The sequence below is a fragment of the Coptis chinensis genome, chromosome 5 (genome assembly GCF_015680905.1).
Source record: "Coptis chinensis isolate HL-2020 chromosome 5, ASM1568090v1, whole genome shotgun sequence".
NCBI classification, from domain to species: domain Eukaryota; kingdom Viridiplantae; phylum Streptophyta; class Magnoliopsida; order Ranunculales; family Ranunculaceae; genus Coptis; species Coptis chinensis.
The window spans coordinates 5,181,852-5,198,808 of NC_141460.1; the positions used below are offsets into that span (position 1 = coordinate 5,181,852).

Here is a 16,957-nt window from a genome sequence, read left to right on the forward strand (position 1 = left end):
TGATTAAGTCTACAATAAATATGGGATGATTAGAACAAAATGAGACGTGTATAAAAATTCTTTCTAAGGTGTGTGTGTATGTATGTAAAACAAATTGGCTGGGATTACTTTTTCCTTACAATTGGTTGAATTGATTTGCTTTTGATATGGTCCTTTTATTTTACTCTTAATTCAATGATGTGGTAGTGTGACACACGTCATATAAATATAAGTGCTTCCTTGGCAAACCCTATTTTTTCAAGGTGATGTACGTCTATTTCTTGATTTCCTTTGTACGTGTTGATGATCTGTATGGTGGACTAAGCATTAGCTCTAGAAATGAGTGTGATATTTGAAGTTGTGTGTAAAGAAGGTATGTACTTACTAGCTGAAGTCGAGTAGGTGGGAGTCAGCGCTTTTTAATAAAAAAATATGCAACACATGCACGCTTAATATTGTTCGCAAAACAGACCTGTGAACATACCCTATTAATTAAATTTCACAGAACCTATGGCAACCACTCACACATCTTTCTATTATGATTTATCATCAAGAGAAAGTCTACTATTATTGCACCCTCATTTTATCTACTGGGGCTTCGAGTATTGGTAGAGAATTTCCTGCTGATGGTCGGGTGTTTATTGGGGTGTCACTTTATTCCGGTGAAATGGTCAAATTTTTTTTCCGTTGTGATGGTTGTGTGAAGAAAAATTGCGCTCTAGGTTAATTAACCATGATATTTGTTAGCTGAAAATTGTATTATAGGATTCCTATTGTGGCATATACATGGGTTGTGAATTACCGAATATGGCATTATCCATGAAAAAATCAAATTGATGATAAACTCTGAGAATTTCCTAGAAATATGAGGTTTTCTTAATTTGTTACTCAATTTGATGACTTATCATGATGGTTGTTTTGAAGTGAATTTCAAAACTCGCATAGTTAATTTTTGGAGAGATTGTAGAGAAGGGTAATTTAAGCGCCTTGGCCACTAATTCGGTCATTGGAAAAGAATACCTTAGATTTTAATCTACCTACGAACAACAAATGCAGGGGTTGATATCAACAAATGGCTGTGGTTTGTCCTTCCCAACTACTAGAAAAAGTATATACCGAATTACTGATGCTTCATTCCCTACTATATATGTTTGGTGCAAAGTATTAGATGCGTGCTTACACCGTTTTTTTTTTGTTGAATATCCCGAGGGTGGAACCGAATGGAGATGTTGTGTTTTGTTAACTTAACAAAATATATAGGGCTGTTTCCTGACTCGCGGCTGGGATTCAATTTGAGGGGGTATAAATCAAGGGTTACAATAGCGTCACCAAAGCGTGTGAGTTGGATTAGAAATTAAATGAGATATTAATCATGGAATATTAATCGTGAAAACCTTTATTAGAAGAAACCCTTTCATTCGCTCTCCCAACCCATCACTTCTCATCGAAACGAAGTGAAGAAGAAACCAATATGTTCTTCTTTTGCCTCCTACTTCTTCCTTGATTACAGCGTGACTATGATTAGAAATGAAAACCCATTGAACAAAAACTGTTCTCTTTTCTTCTCTCTCTCACGCCTCTAAGATAACCCAATTCTAATCTTAAAAGGGACAAGGTGTCATCTTCTTCACCAAATAGAACGCCAGTATCTTTAGTTTTTTTTCCAAAAAAAAATAGAGAAAGCTTGCGCGCCCCAAATTCATACAGATAAGTTATCTTCAAAACGTTTTTTTGCCTTTACAAATCATTGTTGTTTATAACACAAACTTCATTTTTGACTATACATTTTTCTGTTTTTTCAGTTCTTCTTCATTCATTTTTCTGTTTTTTCAGTTCCTTTGGCTTTTCTTTGTCTTTGTCAGGGCCTTGCACGCCTCAATTAGTCGCAGGAAGGGTTTTGGCTGACATTTACCTCTTCAAGGTGTGTGTTATACATAAATTAATAATCTCCTTAAATGTGTTTTGATTATTTTTCACCTGAAAGTCTATTCGGTCATATATTTTAATACCAATAGTCTAAATTGATTGAGATATTCTTCATCTAATCGAATGTGATAAATGTTTTGTTTAAAGAATTCTTGAAGGAAAAAAAAATTCCAAGTCTGTCAAAGGCCTCACTAAAATTTGTGTTCTTGCGTCTTTTTTCCTGAAAAAATATATCTGTCTTTGGAGGATCGTGACGAGTGCCATGATGATAGTCGTGAGTTGGATTAGAAATTAATTATATTCTTAATTGTTAAAAAACCCTTCGTGTCTCCAAACTTGGTTCTTAAAAGCTTCTCATTTCCACCTTTACAGGTCTTGCTCCACTTCCACAACTCCTTCTAATCTTTTGCTATTGCTTGGTTTGATGATTTTGTGTTGTTAGTTTGCGAGGGAAAGAACAGCTTTCGAGAGATCTAGAGCCGTTTGAGGTGAATTTTATTGAACTCTCTTATTTGTTTTTTCTTTTTGAATCAAGAAATGGGTATCAAAGAAATGTGTACCATTTTTTTAGCTTCGTGCTAGCGTCGTCGCTGGAGCGTTTAATGGCGTTGCTTTGGGGCTGTTTTGAGCTTCATAAAAACTGTTCTTTTAGGGGTTGTTTAAGAAATGGACATCAAATATTATTTTGGCGTTGGTTAGACTTCAACTTTTATAATGGTTGTTTAAGTGCTGTTGTTTAAGGGGCGTCAAAAGATGATCCTACGGTTATACCCACACAGTCAATAACTTGCTAATATTTCACAAAAAAAATTTATGAAAATAGGTTGTAATGCTTTCGAATTTCTCTATTTAATTCTAATGACTATTTCCTCTTTTCGCAATTCTTTAACTTCAAGAAGGGGGCTTCGAGTATAACTGCTAAAGCTACTCTGGATAGCTCTTTTTAACGTAGTGCACACCTGATTGGAAAGAGACAATTATTGCACTCTACTGCTTGGTGTACTCATAACTTAATAATTTATTTGTATATGTCGCTGTCGTATGTTTATGGAGTATTGTTTATTGTGAAATTTGATTCCAGGAAGGCGAGATTATGAGTAGTGGGCATGTGATGCTTGGGGAGGATATTGAAGCTATAAATGGTATGTCAGTTTGTGTACAATTTTGTTATTTTGATATGCAAATGGTACACATACAAGTTTATTATCTAGCATAGGTATCGTGTAAACAATCTGTTTATATGACATTGAGCTACTAGGGTTAAAAATTCCAAAGCATAGTACGGATTGAATTAAGAAATGGGTAACAAAGAAATTGTTTCTTCTTAATTGTTTCATTTTTTGAGCTTCACGTATAACTGTTCTTTTAAGTGGCGTGAGACTTCGACTTAAGTGTGGTTGTTTAAGTGCCGTCAAAAAAGGATTTAACAAAATGGTTCTATAGTTATACCTACACACGATTTTATCATTGTTCACTTGACAAGTTCTTAGTCATTGGTCGGAATCACTGGACTTATATCAGAGATTCAGAAAGAGAAGAAGGTTCGTAACTAGGGCAGGGATCGAGTTGGGTTCGGGTCGGATATGGCTATATCCAAATCCGAATCCGAATAGTTTCACAATATCCGAACCCGATTAAATCCGAAATTTAATATCCGAACCCAACCGACCTGATTGGATAACACTAAAAATTGAAAAAAGCCCAAAAATTATATCTGAACCCGAACCTGACATACCTGAATCCGAATCTGACCCGAATACATAAACGGATATGAAAATCGACCCGAATCCGATGTATTCGATAATTGGGTCGGGTCGGATTTGGGTCTACCAGACCCGATTCCCTGCCCTATTCGTAACTTATTTACTTACCAATACCTGCTTTCTTATCTAATTATCGCAAAAAGAAGAGTGTACAAAAAATAATGTTTGTTAGTGATATATTTTAACCTATTGATCCTTTATGCCCCGGGACTCCCGGAGTCCCTGCTCATCAATAATAACGGGAGAAAAAATGAATAAGGAAAAATATACACGAGAGAGCATAAGGACAAGTTAGGGAGTAGAATACTTCTATAGTGTTTATAGTCTTTGTCACTAATTCTTTTATTCAAGTTATAATGCTTAAGATAATTATACTCTTGATACATTCACACATCCCCTCAATACTTTTTATTTAAGTTAGGGGATAGAATACTTCTAAAGTGTTTATATTGATGGGTATCATTGAACCCTCTTCTCGCTTGGTGAGTTAGGTTGTTTGACATTAATATTATTATGCATGATGCTGAAATTGTAAGAACCTCCTTAAAGCATGTCAAATTCTTTTCTATTCCTTCTTAGATTCCATGTGATGGGTGCTAGACTACATTATTCTTTTAAATGGATTGATATGTTGTATATAGTTTGAGTTGGTTTGGGACTCAAGTTCACATATAAGTATAGCCTAATTTCCTTTGATTTCGGATGTGGGTACCCCGAAACGTTATTCCATTCTATCTAGGAATAGCACAAAGACCATTTGAAAGATGGATTAAAATTTGGGTAGCTTCGAGTCTTCTTCTTGCTCTTTTATTAGAGCTCCTCATTAATCCGCAAACTATTAAGCTACTCAAAGATTTATTTCTTACAATTTGTACAAGTTATGCTTATTTCTTGCAAACATTTAAGTTGATTTGTTTCATGCCTGTGGTCATATGTCGTGTTCAAGTTTTGGAAGATGCTAACTTCTCATTATCAAGGTATATAAGTTCTCCTTTATATGATACTTCTTATCTTTTATTATTTTGCTATGGTTTAGTGGGTAACTAGGGTGTTATTGATTCCAAAAAGAAATGGGGAAATGGGGGTGTGTCTCCAACTGTCATAACATATAAGTTGTTAGTTTGTAGGACAGATCTGTGAAATATGCATTGAACTAATCAAGGGAGCTCAAAGCTTTGGCAATAATGAAAGAAATTAAAAGTTGCATAATTGATAGCTAAAATAGCATGAGTGCTAGAGTGATGGCTTTTGCTAGAAAGGGATGGTTTGAAATATCTTGATGTACTACAAGCAATGAAGAGCAGTTGCTTAAAACCTTTTTTTTTTTTACTTTGTTGTTGTTCGCTTTGGATGGTCCATGTGAAACAGTGAGAGTGGACTAAAATACTTATTATATATCTAATATTTTTCTAATTTACTATATTTCAGATTTTGTTTGATCCTTTTTGTTTGGAGTTTGAATATTATTAAGTGATCACCCTTACATTTCCAATTATGCCCAAAACTCCTGAGTTTTGACTCAGTTTTTGACTAATATGTTGTGCTTAATCTTTCAATCTTTAGGGTAAAGGCCAATGTTGAATGTTCATAGTCAATTACATGCTTTGGGATGCTTTTATGTTGTAATATTTATTTTTTCAACCGTTGCAATGGAGTGTTGTTTTTCCGTACTAATTGAGTATGTCTTTTGTGTTTCAAGATTAGCTTTGCATTGGATTAGTTTGAGCGAATGTGAATGTGAGAAAGGTTCCAAGATTGAATTGTCATTTGTGAATTGGGAGGGTTTGTTAAATACTTTGTTGAATATGACTGGAGAAAGACAATACGATATTTTTGTAAAATCATTTATGTTGTAGTTATTTAAAAAGCAATGTAGAAGTTTGTTCTTGAAGTACTTTACCCATGTTATTATACGACAGCTCTTATCGTATAGAACAAATGAATTGAAATGTTTATTCCTTCAATTGTTTTTTTACTTTTGACAGCACTGTAAGAAATTTTAAAGATATTCTGTGCCGAAGGCACGGGCACTAGCTAGTATCTTAATATTAAAACTCCCACAAAGGTTATTTTTTGAGCTCTATTAAAATTCTATATCATCATCTCCTATTAAAACGGGAATTTCTTTCCTATTTATTAGACACTTCTAATTAAAACGGGAATCAATTTTCTATTAAAACAGAAATTCCTCCTCTATTAGAAAAAAGAAATTCTAACACTTCTAATTAAAACGGTAATCTCTTTCCTATTAAAATGGAATTATTTCCCTATTGAAAAGGAAAAATATAGCATATCTAATTAAAACGAAAATCATTCTCTTATTAAAACAGAAATCATATTTCTAAATTAAGTCAACTATTAAAATCGGGTTAAAAAATGGGTTTATAAAACTTAATTAAAACAATTTGTTAGAAAATTAAAACGGGTTTTTAAAACTTAATTAAAACGATTTGTTATGAAATTACAATAGGTTAGCGACTAAAACGGGAATCACGATTTATTAAAACGGGAAATCATAATTTTAAAACTGGTTTTAAAATTTTAATTAAAACTTCATTTAAAACAATTTGTTAGAAAATTAAAACCGGTTGAAAAAATGGGTTTTAAAAATTTAATTAAAACTTCATTTAAAACAATTTGTTAGAAAATTAAAATAGGTTATCAACTAAAACGGCAGTCCCAATTTTCTAAAAAAAATATAAATGTTTTCAAAAGAGGAATTTTTTCTTGGAATTTATGAAATTTCAAGAAATGTTAACCGAAAAAATCCTAAATTCCGGTATTTGACGAAATTGTTGTTGTACTAGTTCAAGGAAAAACCCTTGCAAAGCCCTAAACCACTCTCGCTTGTTTTTATTTGCAAATCACCATGACTGTTTACCGTCTCCTCCTCCAATCCCTACTTCGAAGATCATCACCTCTCTCCAAACCCACACAAATTACCACCCTAGCCTCCATCACTGCCACTTTTACGCGTTCATTTGCGTACTCTTCCGCCGAAGAAGCCGCAATAGAGCGTCGTAGACGCAAGCGTCGTCTCCGTATCGAACCCCCACTCCACGCTCTTCGTCGCGACCCATCTGCCCCACGCCCACGCCCAGATCCAAATGCCCCTCGTTTACCCGACTCCACTTCTGCACTCACTGGTCCTCGTCTTAGTCTTCACAATAGAGTCCAGTCTTTAATACGTGCTGGTGACCTCGAAACCGCATCAGCCCATGCTAGACATGCTGTTTTTTCCAACACTCGCCCTACTGTATTCACTTGTAATGCTATCATGGCCTCAATGTATCGCGCTGCTCGGTATGAAGAGGCAATTACTCTATTCCAATTTTTCTTTAATCAGTCCAATATAGTTCCTAATATTGTTTCTTATAATGTTCTAATTAATACCCATTGTGATGCTGGTCGAGTCGACGTTGCTCTCGATGTCTATGCTCATATTCTTGCTAATGCCCCCTTTGGTCCCTCGTCTGTTACTTATCGCCATTTGACAAAAGGGCTTGTTGAGGCGGATAGGATTTCTGATGCTATGGACCTTCTTAGAGAAATGCTCAATAAGGGTCATGGAGCTGACTCCCTTGTTTATAATAATCTCATTTCTGGCTTCCTTGAGTTGGGTAATTTGGAGAGAGCCAACGAGCTCTTTGACGAGCTTCGTGAACGCTGTCTTGTCTATGATGGAACTGTTAATGCGACTTATATGGAGTGCTTCTTTAAGAAAGGAATGGAGAAAGAAGCTATGGATAATTACCAAGGTCTTCTTGATCGCCAATTTCAGATGACCCCTGCCACTTGTAATGCTCTTTTGCAGACTTTGCTAAGGAATGGGAAGAATGAAGAGGCTACTACTCTCTTTCAAACCATGTTGGATAATCACAAAACACCTAATACTCATGCTGTTAATAGTGAAACCTTTAACATAATGGTGAATGAATATTTCCGGTTGGGGAAGGTTTCAGAGGCTCTTACGGTGTTTAGGCAGGTTGGTAAAGAGAAAGCTTCAAAAGCATTCCAGATGGATGGCGCAGGTTACAATAATTTGCTTGGAAGGCTCTGTGAGCATGGTATGTTAGAGGAGGCGGAGAAGCTGTTCCAGGAAATGGTCGGGAAGAGTGTGATTCTGGATTACAATACCTACAGGTTTCTTATCGAAGCTTACTTTAAAGAAGAACGGATTGATGATGTTTTGCAGAAATTCCAAATGCTTGTTGAATCCAATATAAAGGGTAATCCCCGTTTTTTCAGTATGGTGTTTGGTGGATTGTTTACCAAGGGTAAGCTCCACGAGGTTACTGATTTTCTCAAGCGGTTGGGAGAGAGGGAAGTGAAACCAGATGTGTCGACATATGAGCTTGTCATTAATGAGTTGTGCAGAGATGGCAAATTGGATCTAGCTCAGGATTTACTTGGTGACATGGTGAGGTATAGGGTTGGTGTTACTCCTACACTGCGGAGTTCTGTAGATGAAGCTTTTGGAAAGGAAGGGAGGACTGATGAGATTCAGAGAGTGTTAGGGAGACCATTTGAGGCCAGGCAAGCAAATGTTTCTCGGGGTCCATCCTCAGGCGTGCAGCAAGCGCCATTTGAGTCTAGGCAAGGGACTTTTGCTCGTGGAGCACCCTCAGGTGTGCAGCAAGCACAATTTGAGTCAAGGCAAGGAAATTATGCGCAGGTACCACCATCAGGTGCACAGCAAGCACCATTTGCTGCGAGCCAAGGGACATATGGTCGTGTACCACCCTCTGGCGCACAACAAGCACCATCTGTAGCAAGCCAAGGTTCATATGCACATGTACCGCCATCAGGAGTGCAACACACAGCTTTTGGGGAGAGGCAAGAGACTTATTCTCAGGCACCACTATCAGGCGCTCAGCAAGCACCATTTGTTGCAAGCCAAGGGACTTATGGTCCTGTAGCACCCTCAGGCATGCACCAAGCACCATATATGGCGAGGCAAGAGACTTACGGTCATTCACCACCCTCAGGCGAGCAGCACATGCCTTATGGGGCAAGGCAAGAGACTAACGCTCATGTACCACCCTCAGGCGCACAGCAAACACCATTTGTTGCAAGCCAAGGGACTTATGGTCCTGTAGCACCCTCAGGCATGCACCAAGCACCATATATGGCAAGGCAAGAGACTTACAGTCATGCACCACCCTCAGGCGAGCAGCACACGCCTTATGGGGCAAGGCAAGAGACTTACGCTCATGTACCGCCCTCAGGCGCACAGCAAACACCATTTGTTACTAGCCAAGGGACTTATGGTCATGTAGCACCCTCAGGCACGCACCAAGCACCATATATGGCGAGGCAAGATACTTTTGGTCATGTACCACCCTCAGGCGAGCAACACACGCCTTATGGGGCAAGGCAAGAGACTTATGCTCATGTAGCACCCTCAGGCATGCAGCAAGCGCCATATATGGCGAGGCAAGAGCCTTACGGTCATGCACCACCCTCAGGTGAGCAGCACACTCCTTATGGGGCGAGGCAAGAGACTTGTGCTCATGTACCACATTCAGGGGCTCAACAAACATCTTATATGGCAAGTCAAGAGACTTATGATCATGTACCACCCTCAGCCGTGCATCAAGAGCCATACGACACAAGCCAAGGGACTTTTACTCATGTGCCGCAATCAGCTGTGCGTTGATTGCCATTACAGGTAGTATCCACCAGTTAAAGTCTAACTTGAGCACGAATTGTACTTTCATTAGTGGTCTATTTATTGTCAATTTTGTTTTAATTTGGAAGAGAAAGAGAGAGAGAAACTGTTCATGATCATTTTTTAGTATGGTGGTCCTTGTAGCTAATAAGTTCTCCCGATTAGCTGTCCAATCTGATGAAACTGTTTATGCTTGATTTCTGGGTCCTTACTTATTGTTCTATAATTTTAAAGATATAAACATCGTTTCACCCTTGTTGTATTGTGAACACTTCACCAGTTTACTTTTCATGGATTTGCTGGGTAATCCAAAGTGATTTTAATGCTTAAGATATTTCTCACCGCAGTTGAAGCTTTGTCGCCCTTTCAGTTTGTTTCTTCTGATCAATTTACGTGGTTGGTTTTGATGACTTTTTCTTTTGAGCTTTGCATTAGAATGCCTTTAATGAATGTCAAGATAGGCATGTATTTGATCGTAACTAAATCTCTAGTCAAGTGACAAAGGCATGTACGCATTTCATGACAGGCGGCATACGTTTTGATTCGAAGTTCCAAACTATGTCAGAATTCAGAAATTCAACAAGAATCCCTTAAAATTACTCACAAAATTTGAGCCCCTCCCCCTAAAAAATAATTTAAAACATTCCAATGAACCTAACTTTCTATCGAAGTACAATTACAAACAGCTCACCTGTATCCTAATGGAAGATAGGGGGAAGGAAATAACAACAGTTAGTTGGTTGTGATATTTCCAGTTGTGAAAATCTTGAAATTTCAGATTCTTATTGTTATTGGCAGCTTCTTAGGTATTGTTATGTTTACCACCTATGAGATTCTAGGAGTACATTCGTTTACAGGGTAATGCCCTTTGCAATTAGTTTCTATATCTTGTTAGGTTTCAGGAATCTTTGAGTGTGGGACTTCCTATTTCATCCTATAATTGGGAATTATGCTTATTCCCTAGATTTAGGGTTTAGGCAGTTGAATGAAGAGGCTCTTGTAGAAGCAAGTGCATCAAGACTTATTGGAAGTAAACGTGGCCGTGAGCTGAAGACTCTCATTTACATTCAGAGCTACTGACGATAGTTCAATATGCATTCTATTGTGGCTGTGAGGCAATTCTATTGTGGGAACAGGTTAGTTGAGTCCTGCAGTGTAATAGGTGCATTTGCGCGATATAATGCATTCTAATAGCAACAATGATGCAGTATCGTAATATGACAACAGTTTTGACGAGAGAATACCTAGATGCTCGGCCAGATGGATGGTTAGACTATGCTGCAAAGAGGATTGCACAGTTGTATGTTGGGAACAAAACTTTCCTTGTTACTCTCATCATACTCGGCTTCATTTAGGAGTACACTTTAGTAATATCAATTAAGTAATATTATTTTCACTGGTTATAGGGGAGCTGTGAGGAGCACCTTAATTTGATTTTACCATCAAAGCTGCCTTTTCACCCTCGCCAATTCCGGACATGTGCTGTTGTCGGAAACTCCTGTGGTCTTTTAAAGACTGAATTTGGGGAAGATATCGATAGGCATGATGCGGTTATAAGAGATAATGAAGCTCCTGTTAATGAGGTAAATGTTATAAGTTGGTGAATTTTAACCAACTGAAACTTTTGTTTCTGCTCATCTTGTCGACTGGGTGAAAGTATGCACCTAAATGTTTTTTGCTCTTAAGTTACTTGCTAGCGAATTGAAGAAGTAATTGAATCCTTTTATCAGTAATACGTTATCCAATCCAAGTTCTTACTATTAGGTGGCTCTCAATGTATTCAGCTGTCTTTCTCATCTTGTTATGTACACCTTACGTGACACACTAATGTAGCCTAGAATCTTGTCTTGGAACATCGGAAGCTTGGGACTACTAAAAGACGGTTGTTTTTAAAAATGAGAAAAAAGTGAGGGGTGGTTGCAAATGGGAACTTTGCAAGTAAGGAGCACGGAAACTTTGGGATTCTATTGGGTAATCCAGGATCATTTTTATGTGGTACTTTTGTCATGTAATGACATACTCTCTTTCCGGGTTTTCTGTTACCTTCTTGGCTTGCTTAGCTACTTGGGATTCCTTTAGATTTGCCTTCTTCATAATGAGATTTAACATTATGTATCAAAATTGAAAATAGTAAATAATACAAGCGCTAGTTTATTTGAAAATGAGAATATCTAGAGGCGAGCGTATCTTATGTCAAGCAAGCTTTTTCATGTTTATTTTTTTGATTATTTTGTGTATTAATAGATTATTAAATGTAAATGCAGTCATGTTTCTGTGTAATTAACTTAGTGGGTTATCATCTCTTCTTCCATGTGTTAACAATGCAGAAGTATGCTTAAGTATGTTGGTCTAAAGAGGGATTTCCGCCTTGTAGTGAGGGGTGCTGCCCTTCACTTGAAGAGAAGTCAAGCTGGTCAGGTTGGTGGTTTGGGACCCTTTGGTAGTTGCAAAGTATGGAGTGATGCGGGCTTAGGTCAATGGGCCAGTTTCAGGTTTGGCAGACATGAGTGAGAGAAGGAAGAACCGAAGAACTCAAAGTACAGTAGGTGGGAGTTATTGCCATTTAAGAGCCTAAGAAAGGAAGCACAAGAACAGTATATTCAAACTAGCCTCGCTGCCCGACCTGTGGTCGGCCTGCTATTTTTAAACTTACTTAGGCTAAAGTATTTTGGTTAATGTACTTAATGCAAAAGCGCATTTGTACAATGAACACGTGGTAACAATTTCGTCAGCCACTTCGAGAGTTCGAATTATTCAGAATTTCAGACAGAAAGTGGGGCCAAATGCATATTTTCATTAGAGGAGGGCCATTTTTTATGTGCTTAATGCAGGAGGGAAAAAGAATAGAAGAATAACACCTCGATTTTCTTGCAGGCCTCCTTGGTTTTCAAACCAATTTGGGTATATTTCTTAATCATCAATATGTGATTTTCAAGTTGTGAGTGGACATAAGTTAAGTTCTTCCTTAGCTTCTATAGCTTCCGAGGAAACTTCATGTAAAGCTGACGCGAAACTCTCCATTGCCTTCTTACTTTTCTCTTCTTCATTTCTAGATGATTCCAGCTCATTTAGGAACTTGCTGAACACTTGAACCTACAAGTATTTTATTGTTCAAAGCTTGCACCATCTCCACTTTGACAATCTCAAGCTTAGTAGTCAGTGATTCAACCATTCTTGATTTCTCCAATGCCTCTTGTTTGGCAGTATCAAAATCCCCCATCTAGTTTCCTTCTCTGTCTCTCTACTAATATCTCTAAGGATTCCACCTTTGCTCTAAGAGATGCAACTTCAGCCTATGTCCTGCAATAAGCCACTCTGTCCTTCTAACTGCTCCATCAAAGTAGTCAAAGATTGATGCAAATCTCTCTAACTGATTAGCTTCATGAGCGTGACTCTCAAAGTAGTTATGATATGCTTTGTGTGAACCAAATGTTTTGTGTGGAACTGGAATGTTTTGAACATAGTTTACAGTTTACACATACGCAGTGCGTCAAGGTCCAGTATATCTAGTAATTTTCATAGACTTGGCTAGATAGCTGATATGTGCTAAAAAACTAAAATTCGTGGGCGCTGTCCTAGTGTCCTGCCTGTCAACAAATTTAAAACCACAACTCTTCAAAGAGGCACACGTGAACTTCTATTCGACGGGCTAAAACTCTTAGCGTTTCCTATATATATTTGTCACTGAAGTAAATAATATATTTGAAGAAGCACTCTGTAGTACATGTATACATTATGCATTCCTACAATGCACATATAATTCAAATCTAACTATTTATTTTCACTTTGCAGTATGATAACTTGATAAGCAAACTACTTATTAAACATCTTGTACCAGTACCAACTTCACTGAACATATTGCCATGTGGGGATATTCTAACAGCGTGCAGTATGATTTCTTTAACAGAACACCAATCTAATTAATCAGTGGTTCCATCTGCCATTCCTCAACCAACTTAAATGCATATTATTCGGCTTTCTCAAGTTCTTGTTTTAGTTTGTATATGTTGGAGTCGGACAACATTGATCTCATTCTACCATTCCTCTTCAATTCCCTCTTTTGTGTTGCTTATACTCCTGCCAATTCCAATTCATCAGCCCGGAATTTCTCAATCTCAGTTGTCTCCTCCGCTCACTTTTGAGAAACTAAAGCTCAATCTTTTCAGTACCTCAGCCAATTTCTTCGTGACCTTCAACTCCTTAAGAGCCAGAGCCTTCTCTTTTCTCCACAGATGCTCAAACATAAGCAAATTGCCCCACATCCAATACATAATAACAAAAGAAGTTCACAAATCTTTAGCTTTATTTTTTAAGGAGAATAAAAAATAGAATAAAGAAACTGATTGAAAATCAATTTATTAAATGGAAACATATTTTAAAAAAAAAACAAGATTAAACTAATAATAATCCACATAGAAAATTTTGAGATCATATCAACTTAAAGGTTATCATATGGTTAATCCAAAGCTCTGAATATGCCAATTCTCCGGCATTGGTAGAGATAACTTTCAAACCTCTACACCAACCACCAAGAATCAAACCTCCAATGCAACAACAACAGTTCAATGGAATATATATGATGCCTATACAAATTTGAAAGTAATTTTAACTTCCTAGTACCTTGTGTTAGTGTTGTTAATTTACGCGAAGTAAATTTTGCGGCTCTAGCTGCTATCTTAACTAATTCTGTTGGCAACAACTTGTAGTCATGTCGCTGAATATCTTTGAAAGGAATTCAAAACTTTCATTGCACTTTTGATAAGAATAATGAAATCAAACCCCCAAATTTTGGGTTATGTGTATCCAATCAAACAGCTTCAGTTTTTAAAAAAATAGTAAATATACCTACAAAATCAAATAAATTCAGTTAAAAAGTCTGGAATTTTTTTTTCTATCAGTCCAACTTCCAAATCTCCATTTCAGCACAATATTTCCCCTCTTGAAGCTCTTCATGAATCCCCGAAATCAATCCATCAAAAATATTACACTTCTTGCTAACTTTCAACACAAATCCTAACTTTTTTTTTATAAGAACAGCCAAATACACTAACTGTTAAGAACGTCTATTCATACACTCATACATGGCATATAAAAAAAATATGTAATTTTTTTTTCTCTCAGTCCAACTTCCAAATCTCCATTTCAGCACAATATTTCCCCTCTTGAAGCTCTTTATGAATCCTCGAAACCAATCCATCAAAAATATTACACTTCTTGCTAACTTTCAACACAAATCCTAACTTTTTTTTTTATAAGAACAACCAAATGCACTAATTGTTAAGAACGTCTATTCATAGACTCATACATGGCATATATCACAGAGTCGAAAAAACAACCACATTTGTAATGCTTCTACATGCGATTCATGTAGGCATGAAAGCTTGCATCAGGCACTTCAAAAAGATAGCATACACATTGATAACAAAAGGAAGAAAATTGGCTTTCAAGTTGACGTTGAATCGTCAGAATCTTCACTTTCGCTTCTCTCAGGCTGCCTCTCAGCCACTGGAACCTTAGTTTTTGCTTTAGGTACAGAAGCACCTTTTTCCTGTGTGTTACGTGCACTTCCATCCATATCTTCCTCTTGCTCAACCACTTCAACATTCACATTCTACATGAGACATGTTAACATATGGTGCATAAGGACAGACTTATATGTACAAAGACGAAAAACTCGAGTGACTCCTCAGTTTAGAATCAATATAGCATCTAGCTAAACTCAAAATTATATAAGGACCTTCGATATTTTGTTGCATAAACCCTTCTTCAGGGTGGGAATTTATCTTACCCGATTCTTTATAAGCCCTAGCTGACTTGTTCTTTTTTGGATGTGCATTGACCACTTCATCCAATTCTGATCAACCAAAACCGACATCAGACTCGCCAGATAATCTGTCCTTTAGCTCATCAGCGAGAACTCCCAGAGTGCTCTCTACAGCAACTGCAATGACATCGGGCCTTTTACTACTGTACTTCCTAACCATCTTCCTCAGTACTTCAGATACAGTTCGTTCCATGTGGGCCAGCGGACAGTTCACAGGACAGCTTGATAAAGCAGCATGGGCAGTTTTATGCAGTGCATCTAACAGCTTCCCTTTGTCGAGCCATAAGCAGCGTGTTCCACCAGCCATAATATTCACCAGATCTTTCTCAACCCGCTGAACTAACTCAGGATTAAGATCAGGTTCCCTGTGAAACCTTCTCCTTCGAGCATCCCTCATTGGAGGGGTAAGACCATGCCGGTACTCTATTCCATCTGGACCATTACCACCATCTTCTTTTACCATTATTATTTGACCAATATCTGCAGTTTTGATTAGCACATTATCATCATAAGTTTTGTATGACTCCACAATGCCAGGAATATCCAAGAGAGAAGCAGGAAACTGGTCATTACCAATGACAAATGTCCTAGTTCTTCCATCCTCAGAAAAGGATAAATCCAATGACTTGTCTTCCGAAGACGAAGCGTTCTCACTTAGAAGGACATCAATCCTTTCGGTGACGGAAGGTGGCACTCTCAGTATAAACTGTTCTTCCATTATGTTTCAGGCATTAAAATCCTGTTAGAAGAGAGTGCGACCAACGATTTGATTCTGATACAAATCCTAATTTTAATCGATAACAAAACACTCTTCCCCTTTGATTTAGAAATGGAATCGCAACCCTTGCAGTACCAAACCAAGGTGTATTTAAAGAAGATGAGGGAAGATCATTACCTTTGTTTTAACTAGCTTCAAACTTGAGTATGTTACTGATAAACACACGCCCTTATCATTTTCGGTTCTTTATTTCTTCACTTTGAAGATTAAGAGAGGAAAAGAATTTATCAATGGTGTACCGGCGGGGTGACGGGTTTTTTTTTTCTTGTTTTGCTTTTGAATTTTTTTTCCGTTAGGTTTGAAGAAGATCATATCATTCTATTTTTTTTAGTTGTTAATTACTTATTTACCCCTGACATACATTCAAATAAAGGCGTATGTTTGGTTTTTTGTTTTTCATAAGAACTGAAAAGACCGAATAGATTTCTATAAAATTACAAAGTAGACCAATTTCAGCGGTATTTAAGTAAAACAGAAAATAAATATTTTCAAAACATGGATTCTTTTAAAAAATTTACTTACGTGGCTCTCTATGAGTATCATGGGAGAAAGAGATAGTAAAATAGGTAGGAAGTAAAACAGAAAATAAATATTTTCAAAACATGGATTCTTTTATAAATTTTACTTACATGGCTCTCTATGAGTATCATGGGAGAAAGGGATATTAATATAGGTAGGATGGGTGGTGTCTCGTTGTACAAAATGGATGGCAATAAATTGGGTGACCTGGTCTGTGTGAGGCACACCAAAACATCAGAATCTTAGAGAAGAAATTGGTTTTTCTTTTTTGTGATAACATATTATCATTCGTTCATCCGTGTGCAAGCCTAAATCAGTTAGTTTGTAGCTGCATCTACCTCTGGAAGTCCAAGAAGCTGGCTTCCTCACTATGTCGATACGGTTGTAAATGGAATACGAGCCTCAAGCCCTCAACTATGCAGTCAGGGGATTATCGAAAGCAGGTCTTGCCATTGGGTGCATTTGATTTTGTATGTCAGTGCGAAGTTCATGTTGTA

At 37.3% G+C, this 16,957-nt stretch overlaps 2 protein-coding genes and 1 pseudogene across 4 annotated transcripts; 2 read left to right on the top strand and 1 right to left on the bottom strand.

Moving 5' to 3' along the window:
• The first annotated feature begins 6,492 nt into the window (after positions 1 to 6,492).
• On the top strand, positions 6,493 to 9,594 carry LOC147496364 (pentatricopeptide repeat-containing protein At1g10270 pseudogene; annotated as a pseudogene). The gene has a single exon (XR_015194711.1). The product of XR_015194711.1 is annotated as a pentatricopeptide repeat-containing protein At1g10270 pseudogene (transcript).
• Positions 9,595 to 9,743: 149 nt separating this feature from the next.
• On the top strand, positions 9,744 to 12,112 carry LOC147496365 (sialyltransferase-like protein 1). The gene is made up of 4 exons (XM_086559379.1): positions 9,744 to 10,475; positions 10,567 to 10,639; positions 10,746 to 10,922; positions 11,667 to 12,112. Exons 1-4 carry the CDS (start codon positions 10,432 to 10,434, stop codon positions 11,676 to 11,678), a joined length of 306 nt encoding a protein of 101 aa, XP_086415505.1. The 5' UTR covers positions 9,744 to 10,431; the 3' UTR covers positions 11,679 to 12,112.
• A 2,449-nt stretch (positions 12,113 to 14,561) lies between these two features.
• Positions 14,562 to 16,260, bottom strand: LOC147496366 (transcription initiation factor TFIID subunit 7-like). 2 transcript variants are annotated; one of them, XM_086559376.1, is made up of 3 exons: positions 16,059 to 16,260; positions 15,128 to 15,902; positions 14,562 to 14,950 (listed from the first exon to the last, which is right to left on the bottom strand). In XM_086559376.1, exon 2 carries the CDS (start codon positions 15,879 to 15,881, stop codon positions 15,198 to 15,200), a length of 684 nt encoding a protein of 227 aa, XP_086415502.1. In that variant the 5' UTR covers positions 15,882 to 15,902; positions 16,059 to 16,260; the 3' UTR covers positions 14,562 to 14,950; positions 15,128 to 15,197. The 2 variants fall into 2 exon arrangements, with proteins under 2 accessions (XP_086415502.1, XP_086415503.1); XM_086559377.1 differs by lacking the exon at positions 16,059 to 16,260 and having other exon boundaries at positions 15,128 to 15,643; positions 15,737 to 16,043.
• Positions 16,261 to 16,957: the final 697 nt, after the last annotated feature.